Source organism: Choloepus didactylus, chromosome 4 (genome assembly GCF_015220235.1).
Source record: "Choloepus didactylus isolate mChoDid1 chromosome 4, mChoDid1.pri, whole genome shotgun sequence".
In the NCBI taxonomy this organism is placed as follows: domain Eukaryota; kingdom Metazoa; phylum Chordata; class Mammalia; order Pilosa; family Megalonychidae; genus Choloepus; species Choloepus didactylus.
The window spans coordinates 130,839,019-130,851,811 of record NC_051310.1 but is presented as its reverse complement, the minus strand read 5'-3'; the positions used below and the strand labels follow the sequence as shown (position 1 = coordinate 130,851,811).

At 43.9% G+C, this 12,793-nt stretch overlaps 1 protein-coding gene and 1 long non-coding RNA gene across 3 annotated transcripts in view; one reads left to right on the top strand and one right to left on the bottom strand.

Annotated features, from left to right (window-relative positions):
• Positions 1 to 236: 236 nt before the first annotated feature.
• LOC119532457 lies at positions 237 to 10,627 on the bottom strand. The gene is made up of 3 exons (XR_005216546.1): positions 10,494 to 10,627; positions 1,152 to 1,253; positions 237 to 307 (listed from the first exon to the last, which is right to left on the bottom strand). It is a non-coding gene; the product is annotated as an uncharacterized LOC119532457 (long non-coding RNA).
• A 171-nt stretch (positions 10,628 to 10,798) lies between these two features.
• Positions 10,799 to 12,793, top strand: part of SLC27A2 (solute carrier family 27 member 2) — a 68,697-nt gene continuing 66,702 nt past the window's right edge. For both annotated transcript variants that reach the window (XM_037834011.1, XM_037834012.1), the window contains exon 1: positions 10,799 to 11,467. In XM_037834011.1, the coding sequence (XP_037689939.1) occupies positions 10,990 to 11,467 (478 nt within the window). In that variant the 5' untranslated portion in view covers positions 10,799 to 10,989. The remainder of the gene's footprint in view (positions 11,468 to 12,793) is intronic.

The window sequence follows — 12,793 nt, the reverse complement described above, 5'->3', positions numbered from 1 at the left end:
CCTTGTGAGTGACCTTTATCAAGTTGGTTAACATCCCTGAATCTCAATTCACTCATCTGAAAATGAGAATAATATCTGCCTTTCCTGATTCACTGTGAAGTAGCCTGCCACTAGTACACATTAAATAAATGCTTTAGCTTATAATAAATTAATAAGTAAGTGAATGAATGAATTCATCTGGAGGTGTTCAATATGCCTTTATTAAATCAGATCTGGAACTCAGGAGAGGGGATAGAGCTGCATACTTAGACTTGAGAGTCTCCAACATCCAGGTGGCTGTCAAATCCATAGAAGTAGACAAGGTCACCTACATTGAGAGGGAAAAAGAGAACAGAGAAGAAAGTTGAAGACAACAGAAGGAAACTCTTACATTTATGAATTGGACAACAAAGGATATTAAAAGTGAGGGGAAATTAAAGAGTAAAAGTGTAACCAACACATTCAGGGGTGGAGAAAGGAACATTGTGACTGGGATGGGGAGCAGTGGGGTTGTAATGGGATTTTGAAAGTTGGGGTAGGTAAAATTGTTGAATAAGTATAAACTAAACCTCATGAAGTACACTTATTAACACAAGAAGCAATAATCATTTCACTAGGATTTTTTGCTCAGTTAAAATTCAACACCAAGGCAAAGGCATTCTCATCAAACCAAATGAGAGCAAACACCGTTTCCTCAAAGTATATTTTGTCCTGATTGTGTAATTAGCAAGCACAACTGGGATGCAAAAAAGGGGCACCTTCTCCCACATCACTAATGCAAAACACTAGCTGTTCCCAGCCTCAACTTGCCTTCATCCTCCAAAAGAGGGGTCGATCTTGGCATACATCATCTCCATCAAATTCTTACCATTTCCCTCTCTGAATACCTTCACATCATGTATGTCTACACCCAAATGCCACCTTGCCAGGCAGTCAACAGTATAACAGACACCCATCAAGAAATGTGATTGATTGATGGCAGAGAATAGAGCCCGAGATAAGCTTTCCTGTAAACCACTGAGTCAGTCACAATGAACTTCCTATTGCACACAAAGTAATGTCACAAAAACAGCAGGCTTCACAATTGACACATTTTTGTCAACAATCACCGTGTACATTAGGTGCCTTGAGGCACACAAAATTAAAGTACTGTGAGAGCTCAGGTAACTTACCTAAAAGTTCTCAGTCAGTACGTGTCAGGCAAAGGCTTGAACCCAGGTCTTCTGACTTTAAAAGCATGCTCTCTTCCACTGCTTCATTCCAGAAATTGAGTTCTAGTTGGGAAGGCAAAAGTAACAGGCATGAAACAATGAAGTGTGGTGCTATTTATAAGCTCAGTTCAGGAGATAAATCAGCATTGGTAGGAGGAGTTAAAGGAAAACAGTGTTTTGGAACTCTTTTGTCACATGGAAGTCCAGTCCATAAAACAGCTGTACACAGAGCTGTAGAGTCCCAGAATCCCCTTCCCACACTCTGTAACTTGTTCTCCCCGGTGGCTCCTCAGAAGCCCTGGGGCTTTCCTGGGCAGTTTGGAAACAAATACGCTCATTCAGTGATTCTCAAAATGTACCCTCTGGACCAGCAGCATCAGCATCACCTGGGAACTTCTTAGAAATATGAATTCTTGGTCCCCATCAAGACTTACTGAATCAGAAACTCTGGAGATGAGGCTTAGCAAACTGAGTTTTAACAAATTCTTCAGGTTCTGATTCCCGCTCAAGTTTGAGAACCAGTAGGATACTCTATCTGTGTAAAGTAGAGGGAGAGACCATGTGCTTGAAAAGAACATTTGAGGTTGAGGTTAGGGATGGCTTTGAAGGGAGTACAGAAGTCTGAAATTGCCACAGGGAGGCCTTCTCTAAGACATCAGCAGAGATGGGTGAGTGGGGATGAGGCAGCAGGGAAGTCCTGGCCAAAGCTGGGTGGTGTCAGCGTGCAGGTCCAGTAACCATGTCTATTCCCTGAATTTCTCCTGCAATGCCTCAGAATAGGACAGAAGAGAGTGAGCACTTGCGGTAATCTAGCACTGTAGCTAGAGAATATCTATTTAAGGAAAAGAGGGAGTCTAGGAGGCAACACTGAAGTGACTGGCCATGAAGGGACTCGGATCTTAATGAAAGTAACCAGGAGGCTTAGTGAATTTGGGAGAATGAGAGAGGTGGGGATTTGGAGGCTTCCTTATGGGTGTTAGAAACCTCCATGATTGAGAACTCAGTGCTAAATTGTATCAAAGCCCAAGACTTGGCTCTACTTCGTGTTTCATGGTTGAATTTCTATTTCTAAATGGAAAAACTTTTATAGAAACAGTTTCCATATGATATAATAAACCAAATAAATTTTTATGTTTTAATTTCTTCTACATTCAAAAATATTTTTATTTCTATCATTTATATATGTTGATGTAATGGTAACTTCATCCTTTCTTGAAAAGGACTATACTTTCTTTTCTTAGTGCTAAAATGTCATTTTTCATGAAACAATATTGAAAGTAGACATCAGTTGGTTTGGGGGAAGGTTGTTTTCACTTGAAAAATTAACGAGTTGGCACTTTATTTTGAAATGTTATTGGACTGAGAAATCCAGAAGTCTGTGAACCAGTACTTTAAAGGAGAATTGGGATTTAACAAGATGGAGAGTTCAGGGGTGGAGAGAGGCAAGAACAAAGCCAAGAGGCAGGAATGCACAAGACATTTTTAGGAATGTGCCAACAAAACTGGAAGAAAGAAAGTGTTCTTAAAAAGGAATAGTTGGGGAGAAGGGGCAAGATGGCGGCATAGAGAGGAGTGGAAGCTAAGTAGTCCCCCTGGAACAACTACAAAAAAACAGAAACAAGTAGTAAATAATCCAGAATAATTGTGAGGGGACAAATGAGACCATCCACTCATCATACACCAACCTGAATTGAGAGGAATGCCCAAGAACACAGCATAAAATCTGTAAGTAAAACCTGTGGATCCGGAGGAGGGGCAAGATGGCGGCATAGAGAAGAGTGGAAGCTAAGTAGTCCCCCTGGAACAACTACAAAAAACCAGAAACAACTAGTAAATAATCCAGAATAACTGCAGGGGGACAAACGAGACCATCCACTCATCATACACCAACCTGAATTGGGAGGAATGCCCGAGAACACAGCATAAAATCTGTAAGAAAAACCTGCAGATCCAAGTCGTGGGACCCCCTCCCCCATAGCCTGAGCTGCAAATCCTCGTGGTGCCAGAGAGAAGCTCTCTCCCAGCAAGCAAATATAGCTCAACTGAGCTCCAACTGGGGTTTTAAGTAGCGAGTGTGAACTGCTCACTACAGGTACGAATCCCCAAAAAACAGACAGAGGCTTTGGGTGACGACTGACCTGGGAGAGCCAGAGGGTTGCCTTGGACTGGGTCTGAAGGGGACTATCTGTTTCTTTTTTGGCTCAGTGGAGAAAGCCCCAGTCATTTTCAGTTTCCAGGGCTGTGAAGCGGAGAAGGGTGGAGACAGCACAAGCAGAGAGAGAGACCATTGAAATGCTAATGACCTCCACCTGGGAGCTCTGTCTTCTCTAGAAGGAAAGGGGTGGGGCCCTTTCCATTCAGAACCAGACCCCAGAGCCTGGGGGAACAGGGCCATACCTCCTCACACCAGTCAAGAATTATAGGCTAACAGGTATCACCTGCTGGGCAGAAAAGCACAGTGACCCGAGGCATCAAAGGGTGGAGCAATCTTCTAAGACACACCCGCAGGGAAACAAGATACTGAATATTTCTTCCCTCTGGGACCTGAGCCTGTTCTGGTCTGGGAAAACCTGATTTGGATAACCAAGGAAACCATGCCTAGACAACAGAAAATTACAACCTACACTAAGAAAAACAAAGTTATGGCTCAGTCAAAGGAACAAACGTACCCTTCAACTGAGATACAGGAATTTAAACAACTAATACTAAATCAAATAAAAAAATTTAGAGAACATATTGCAAAAGAGATAGAGGCTGTAAAGGAAGCACTGGGCATGTATACGGCAGAAATCAAAAGTTCAAAAAAACAACTAGTAGAATCTATGGAAATGAAAGGCACAACACAAGAGATGAAAGACACAATGGAAACATACAACAGCAGATCTCAAGAGGCAGAAGAAAACACTCAGGAACTGGAGAACAAAACACCTGAAAGCCTACACGCAAAGGAGCAGATGGAGAAAAGAATGAAAAAATATGAGCAACGTCTCCGGAAACTCAAGGACGAAACAAAGTACAATAATGTACGTATCATTGGTGTCCCAGAAGGAGAAGAGAAGGGAAAGGGGGCAGAAGCAATAATAGAGGAAATCATTCATGAAAATTTCCCATCTCTTATGAAAGACATAAAATTACAGATCCAAGAAGCGCAGCGTACTCCAAACAGAAGAGATCTGAATAGGCCTACGCCAAGACACTTAATAATCAGATTATCGAATGTCAAAGACAAAGAGAGAATACTGAAAGCAGCAAGATAAAAGCGATCCATTACATACAAAGGAAGCTTAATAAGACTATGTGCGGATCTCTCAGCAGAAACCATGGAGGCAAGAAGGAAGTGGGGTGATATATTTAAGATACTGAAAGAGAAAAACCACCAACCAAGAATCCTGTATCCAGCAAAGCTGTCCTTCGAATATGAGGGAGAGCTCAAAATATTTTCTCACAAACAGACAATCAGAGACTCTGTGAACAAGACACCTGCCCTACAGGAAATACTAAAGGGAGCACTAGAGGGTGATAGAAGACAGGAGTGCGTGGTTTGGAACACAATTTTGGGAGATGGTAGCACAACAATGTAAGTACACTGAACAAAGGTAACTATGAATACGGTTGAGAGAGGAAGGTGGGGAGCATGTGAGACACCACAAGAAAGGAGGAAAGATAACGACTGGGACTGTGTAACTTGGTGAAATCTAGAGTATTCAACAATTGCGATAAAATGTACAAATATGTTCTTTTACGAGGGAGAACAAGCAAATGTCAACCTTGCAAGGTGTTAAAAATGGGGAGTCATTGGGGGAGGGATGCAATCAGCATAAACTAGAGACTGTAACTAATAGAATCATTGTATTATGCTTCCTTTAATGTAACAAAGTTGATACACCAAGGTGAATGCAGATAAGAGGGGGGGATAGGGGAGGCATGTTAGACACTTGACATTGGTGGTATTGTCTGATTCTTTATTCTACTTTGATTTAAGGTTATTTTTCCTTTTGCTGCTTCCTAGCTGGTTTTTTTTTCCTCTTTCTTTTGCCTCTCTACCTTCTTTGACTCTCCCTCCTGCCTTGTGGAAGAAATGTACATGCTCTTATATAGATAGTGGTGAAGGTGGTGAACACATAAATGTATGACCATGCAGAGAACCATCGATTATTTACTTGGGATGGAATGTATGGTGAGTGAACAAAACCATATGAAAAAAAAATGGGTTGATGACAAAACCTCGAGGGCAATATACTGAGTGAAATAAGCCAGACACATAAGGACAATTATTGCAGGGTCTCACTGATAGGAACTAATTATAATATGTAAACTCATAGACATGAAATATAAGGTACCAAGATATAGGACGAGGCTTAAGAATGGGGAGTGGTTGCTTAATATGAGCAGAATGTTCAATTAGGATGAACTTAAATGTTTGGAAATGAACAGGGATGTTGGTAGCAAGACATGAGAATAACTAACAGCGCCGAATGGTGTGTGAATGAGGTGGAAAGGGGAAGCTCAGAGTCATATATGTCACCAGAAGGAAAGTTGGAGGTCAAAAGATGGGAATGTATAAAACTGAATCCTATGGTGGGCAATGTCCATGATCAACTGTGCAAATACTAGAAATTGCTTCCATGAACCAGAACAAATGTATGACAATACAATTACAAGTTAATAATAGAGGGGCATATAGGGAAGAAATATATACCTATTGCAAGCTATATACTACAGTTAGCAGTATTTCAACATTTTTTCATAAACAGTAACAAATGTACTATACCAATACTACGTGTCAACAATTGAGGGGGGGGGTGGTTAGGGATAGGGGAGGATTAGAGTTTCCTTTTCTTTTTTTCTTTTTTCATCTTTCACTTTATTTCTTGTCCGGAGTAATGAAAAGTTTCTAAACATTGAACAAAAATTAAGTGTGATGGATGCACAGCTGTATGAGGGTACCCAGGGGCAGGTGATTGTACACTTTGGATCTTTCGATAATTGTATGGTATCTGAGCAATCTCAATAAAAATGAGAAAAAAAAAAAAAAAGGAATAGTTGGAAGTATGTGAGGCCATAAGGTTCTACAACCTCATTATGGGGTATGAACTTGGAAGATCTGAGAGCAGAGACATGAATGGACATTTGCACACTGGTGTTTATGGAGGCAGTATTAATGATTTGCAGTAGGTGGAGATGGCCTAAGGGTACACTGCCTGAGGAACAGATGGTGAACAGTGGTGTATGCATAGAATGGAATACTGAGCAACTACGAGAAGGAGTGAAGCTGAGAGACACTCAATGAGGTGAATGGATCCTGTAGACAGCATGTTGAGCAAAGTATGCCAGAAACAAAGGCAAACACTATAATGCCTCACCAATATGGACTAACTACAAATATGTAAAATCAGAATTGAATCTTAGAGCACAGCCTAACAGGGAAATGGTTATTGTAATGGTCCCTAGATTGTAAGCTCTTACAGGAGTCAAATCTATTCCTGAATTGTAATAGTTATCTCCGAACTCTGAGATGTTGATCCCTTAGTGTATAACCTGGCTGGTCTCTGGAACACTGGGTATCTGTATTACACCTGAAACACAGACCTAGAGCTCAGCAGATATGAATATCAGTATTAACACATTCAGCAACTGTTTAAAAAAAAAAAAAAAAAAAGCTGAAATAGAGCCCAGACTTCAATTAGAGATATGAATAAAGCAGATCTGGTTAAGACTAGAACAAATCGGGCCAAAGGGTAAAGGTTGAAACTGACTGTGTGTTGAAACTTCAGCTTCAACGTGAGACCAAGGGAAGAGATGTTTATTTGGTGTAGGAGCTATATTTACTAAACAAGATAACCTCTACAGTCAGTTTGTTCAAACACTACAATTACATGGAACTTTGAATAGGAAGTGAGCTATGGTAGGTCTGTATAGATTAGAATGAAATAGCAACACATCCTAAAGTAATTTGGGTGGAGAATAAAAATACATATTTGGGGCCCCCCTGAAGAACTGGGAGAGAATGCAGAGGTGTTGGACTTCCTCACCTGGATTGTTGCTGATTTCTCACAAACATTGGGGACTGATGGCTTGATGTGCCGAGCCCTCTGTCTTGGGGCTGGACCCTATGAAGCTGGTTGCTGCAAGGAGAGGCTAAACCTGCTTATAATTGTGCCTAAGAGTCTCCCCCAAGTGCCTCTTTGTTGCTCAGATGTGGCCCTCTCTAAGTCACCTTGGTGGGTGATCTCACTGCCCTCCTCCCTATATGGGACCTGACTCCCAGGGGTATAAATCTCCCTGGCAACGCACAATATGACTCACGGGGATGAATCTGGACCCAGCATTGTGGGATTGAGAACATCTTCTTGACCAAAAGGGGGATGCGAAATGAAATGAAATAAAGCTCAGTGGTTGAGATTTCAAATGGAGACAAGAGGTTACTCTGGTGGACATTCTCACGCACTATATAGATAACACTTTTTAGGTTTTAATGTATTGGAATAGCTAGAAGTAAATAACTGAAACTACCAAATTCCAACCCAGTAACATTGACTCTTGAAGATGATTGTAAAACAATGTAGCTTACAAGGGGTGACAGTACAATAGTGAAAACCTTGTGGATCGCACTCCCTTTATCCAGTGTATGAATGGAAGAGTAGAAAAATGGGGACAAAACCTAAATGAAAAATAGGGTGGGATGGGGGGGGTGATTTGGGTGTTCTTTTTTATTTTTATTTTTTATTCTGATTCTGATTCTTTCTGGTGTAAGGAAAATGTTCAAAAATAGATGGGGGCGATGAATGCACAGCTATGTGATGGTACTGTGAACAGTTCATCGTACACCATGGATCATTCTATGGTATGTGAATATATCTCAATAAAACTGAATTTTTAAAAAAAGGAATAGTTGGAATAAAGTTTTGGTCTTCTTTTTAAATAGCCAGTGCCCAATGGTGTACCGCCCATAATAGAAGCTCAATAAATATTTGTTTATTGAGTGAATTGAAAGTTTAAGTCTGATGCAGAAGAGCCAGAAAATAAAGTTTGAACTTTATTTTATAGGCCAGAACTTCCCAAAAGATGTGCCAAGAATAGATAACCTCTGTGCTAAGCTTTCAGTCTGCTCAGCCCTCAAGGGAGCCAGGCAAGACTTAGTACATCTGGTCAACTCCAGCCTACATGTATTCCAGTATAATGTACAAATATTATAATCATCTCTAAGTGCCATGAGTAGAACAGGATGGGAAGCAAGCAGTGGAGGTATGATTATTAATATTTTCAGGAAGACTCATAACCTTGGGCCGAAGCATAATACGGATCCCAGGCTCAAAGCCAGAATCGCTGGAGAGAAGAGTTCCAAGATATATATAATAGGCATTTGCTAATTCCTTGCCCAGATTCATTTCTTCTCCCCTCCCCCACTTCTCAATAATACCTGGAAAATTTTCACAATGCAGTATGGGTAGAATGACTGTACCCAACTCTATGGGTGAACCCTGATTGGCTTAAGCCAATCAGCATTTATCTTCTGCAAGTCACAGAGACTGGTCCAGGATGGGCACATAGCACAGTCAGGGATTTATTTCTTTCTTTTAAGCAAGGATTCCTAAGAAAAAACATTCTTGTATTTGCGGGAAGCCTATAACTGCAAGGGCTGTTTGTTAGTCATCTTTGGACAATGAAAGAGGAGCCCACAGGACAGCAGAAGCTATACAGAGCTGGTGGAGCAGAGAGATGGAGAACGACAAACTGGGTCCTGGTCCTAGCAGTCAAGCAATAGATGAAAGCTCATCTGAAGCCTATCCTACCCCTGGACACTCCAGTTACTGCTTACATTCCTGTTTCTGCTTAAGCCAGTTTGTGTCTTGTTTTCTTTCACTTGCAATTGAAAGATTCCTAACTGATGCACAAAGCTAAAGCGATCCTCAGGATAAAAAAGAGAGCAGGTGCTTGGAGTAATCTAGCAGTCTGGGTAGAAAAAAAGAGAGATCTCAGAGGCCACACTGACCGGCCATGAAGGGACTTGAGAGATGGCATTGGGGCAGAAAGGAATTCTCTGAGCTTCAATCTGAAGCACCCAACAGAATGATTTCTGCTTTGACCCCTACTTTCCTCAACACCATAACAAAGACCTCCTCCTCAGGGACGATGAAGGCCCCCAATTCATCCCCAGGGAAATGATGCAACCAGTCACTATATTGTAGCTATGTTAGTGATGAGAGATCAGAAAAGAGCTGCTTGAGCAGATACTAGGGATTAAAAAAAAAGTCGGGGAGGGGAGAGACTGTGAAGGGAAACAAAAGAAGGAAATTGTGGAAGAAAGGGAAGACATCATGGACAAAAATATAGAGAATAAGAAGGCAGCATAGCATGGTAGCTAAGAGCCTGGGTCCCTGGACCACACAGATGACGGTTCCAAAACCCATCCTTTCTTATTAGCTGTCTTAACTCACCTCTTTATGCTTCTCTTTCTTCATCTATAAATAAGCATAAAAGTGCCTTCCCATCTGAGTGTCTAGCATGGAGTAAACATTCATTACTTGCAGTTATCTCACAGTAAGAAAGAGGAACACAGGAGGACAGGAAAGGAAGAAAGTAAAATGCTGCTTTTACTTAGATCCTGATCCCTGTCAGTAGCAAGTACTGACTATTCACTCTATGTAAAAGTAGCAGCAAATTAAAAGAGAGGATCACACTTCTTCCGAAAGGGCTTTTGAGAAACCATAGTCAGCCGATAACATTTGTTTTATTGCGTCTGTGTTGAACTAGTCTCTGACAGAGCCACTTAATCTATGTTGAATTGGGCTGACAACACTTAAGAATTTTCAACATGTTGGGTTGGAGGGTGGGAGAAATCACTTAGAACAAAATATTAGAGCAAATAATGCCGTGGCTCATTCCACGTGGCGATACTTGGCGTTACTTTTCGCGGAATCAGGGCTCGCTGGGCCGGGCGGGGCCACCTATGACTACAGCTAGAACGTGTTTCCCTCCGCCCCAAGCTCAGGGGTTGCGATGAGCGGGGCGTGACAATTGCTGGAGTTTTTCTTCAACCTTGAAGCCTTCGCCACAAGAAACAGTCGAATTAGAGGCGGCAGCAGGGCGGGGGGCGGGGGCGAGGGTAGCAAATCTGAGAAACAAGATACATCAGGCGGAAAGCCCTTGGAACGGGGAAGGAAATGTGGGGTTCTGGTTTGGCAGTGGCACCTGATAACAACTATCAATAAATGATAGGACTGTCTCACATTTTTCAGGCTTTTTTTTTAAAAATAATAAATCAATCTATAAGGTACTCTTTTGGTAGTAATAATAACTTACAATAGCCTTACGTGCGCATTATCTCCTTTAATCATCTCAATATCCGCAAACTGCGAGGTATCACCATTTTGATATGGAAACTGGCTCGGAGAGGTAAAGTGCCTTGGTGACCACGCAGCGGAGTGCAGACTGGGCTCCAGGCTAGGGCGGAACAGTGACCGCGACCCACCTGGAGCCACAGAGCCGCCTTCCCCGCAGGGGAGGATCGCAGGGGCGGGCAGAGAGCGGCGCACAGGTGGTTGCGCCCCATGAGGGGGCGGGCTCAGTCCGCGGGTCCCGCCTGGAACCCACGGGAGCCCGCACAACTCCACCTGCCCGAGAACTGGCTGCAGTACTAGCAGCAGAAGCGCCCCGCTGTGGTCCCAACCGCGCCGCCAGCCGGGCGTCCCGCCGCCCTGCGCCCCCGAGCAGCCCGTCCGGAGTCCAGCGAGCCGCCGCGCTGCACGCCCGAAGCGCGCCCGCCGCCCTTGCGGCGACTGGGGGCCCCGGCTCCGACATGCTGTCCGCCATCTACACCCTCCTGGCGGGGCTGCTGCTCCTGCCACTGCTGGTGAACTTCTGCTGCCCCTACTTCTTCCAGGACATGAGATTCTTCCTGCAACTGGTCAAAGTGGCCCGGCAGCTGAGCAGCTACGGGAACCGGAGGCCGGTCCGCACCCTCCTGGGGGTCTTCATGGACAAAGCGCGCCAAAACCCGCACAAGCCTTTCCTGCTCTTCGGCGACGAGACCCTCACCTATGCGCAGGTGGACCGGCGCAGCAACCAGGTGGCGCGGGCGCTGCGCGACCACCTCGGCTTGCGCCAGGGAGACTGTGTAGCGATCTTTATGGGCAACGAACCAGCCTATCTGTACCTCTGGCTGGGGCTGCTCAAGCTGGGCTGTGCCATGGCGTGTCTCAACTACAACATCCGTGCGAAGTCCCTATTGCACTGTTTCCAGTGCTGCGGGGCGAAGGTGCTGCTGGCCTCGCCAGGTGAGTCCCGGGGACATGCCCTGCCTTGCCACTGGGCTTCTCCGAGCGTTGGTGAACCAGAGGCAGAGTGATGTAGGAGGTGTTGAAGAGGGAGGTTCAAATGGGAACTGTAGGTGTAGAGGGGGTGAATGGCAAAGCTTTCTTGAAATGCTAATGATAATAATTAGAACGACCTGTTGGAGCTTACAATGTCCAGACACTGTGTTAAGCACTTACATACAGAATTGCTTTTAATCCTCACAAGAAATAGGGTGTACTATTAGGCTTTTGTAGATGAAACCACTGAGGCCAGAGATGTTGAAGCCTCATGCCCCATGTCACAGAGCTGTGGGGTGAGGAAGAGAATAGAACTGTCTACCTAAAAGCCAAGCTCTTACTAACCCACACTTACAACATCTGCTTTAAAACGGAGTGTGAACTCCAGTGGGATCCAGAGAGACTGTTCTCACCTCTGCTACTTGGTTGGCTAGAACCTTGGGAAAATCACTTCACCTCTCTGTTCCTTGATTTCCTCTTTTGTAATGAGGCAGTCTTCAGGGCTGCTTCCAGCTGTCAAGCTCTGTTAGAACCCCTGGCTTCTCACTGCAGAGAAGGTGACCCCAGTTGATCCCGAAGTGAAGGCTTTTGGGGAGCTGCTGCAGTGCCCTTGTGAGCCCCCATTGCATCTGTAGCCATAGTGACCCCTTCAGTTCTGTGGTTGCCTCCTGCCAGATTTCACCTAGCCATGAAATAATAATTTCATGCTACAGTGGTGCCCCACGCCAGAAAGACATGGAGTGAAAGCTGAGAAGGTTTCCCACAGAACTGGTGATGCTCCCTTCCCAGAGAGCTCATCCCTGCACTTGAAAAAGGACCAGAGGTTGCCTCTTGTTCTGTCAGCAAGAGGAGGTTACCCACGCGTGGGCTGGAAGGCATGGGTGATGGAGTGGGGATATAAGGAACCAGGAAGCCTTACCTTTCTGGAATGCCTTTCTGTGCCAAGCTGGGTGCTTTTATTACCCTAGGAGATCTGATATCATTATCCACCATTAAACAGTTGAGAAAACTGAGGCTTACAATTCCATCCTAGGTCTGTCCAGTTCTGAAGCCCATGCTCTTTCCCTGTAATGTTACCTTCCTCTACATGGATGTAAACTGTTAGAACTAGAAGGGATCAAGCATCCATCTGGTCTACCCCTTCATTTCATAGCTTAGCAGCTTGCTTGGAGTCATGGAGGATGAGATGTCGATTTATTTGTGGGAAACCAGGAAGCTTATACATTGTTTCATGTGGCATAAAAATACATCATCCAACAAGTGAAGAATTTGTAAAAAGGTTTAAAGAGG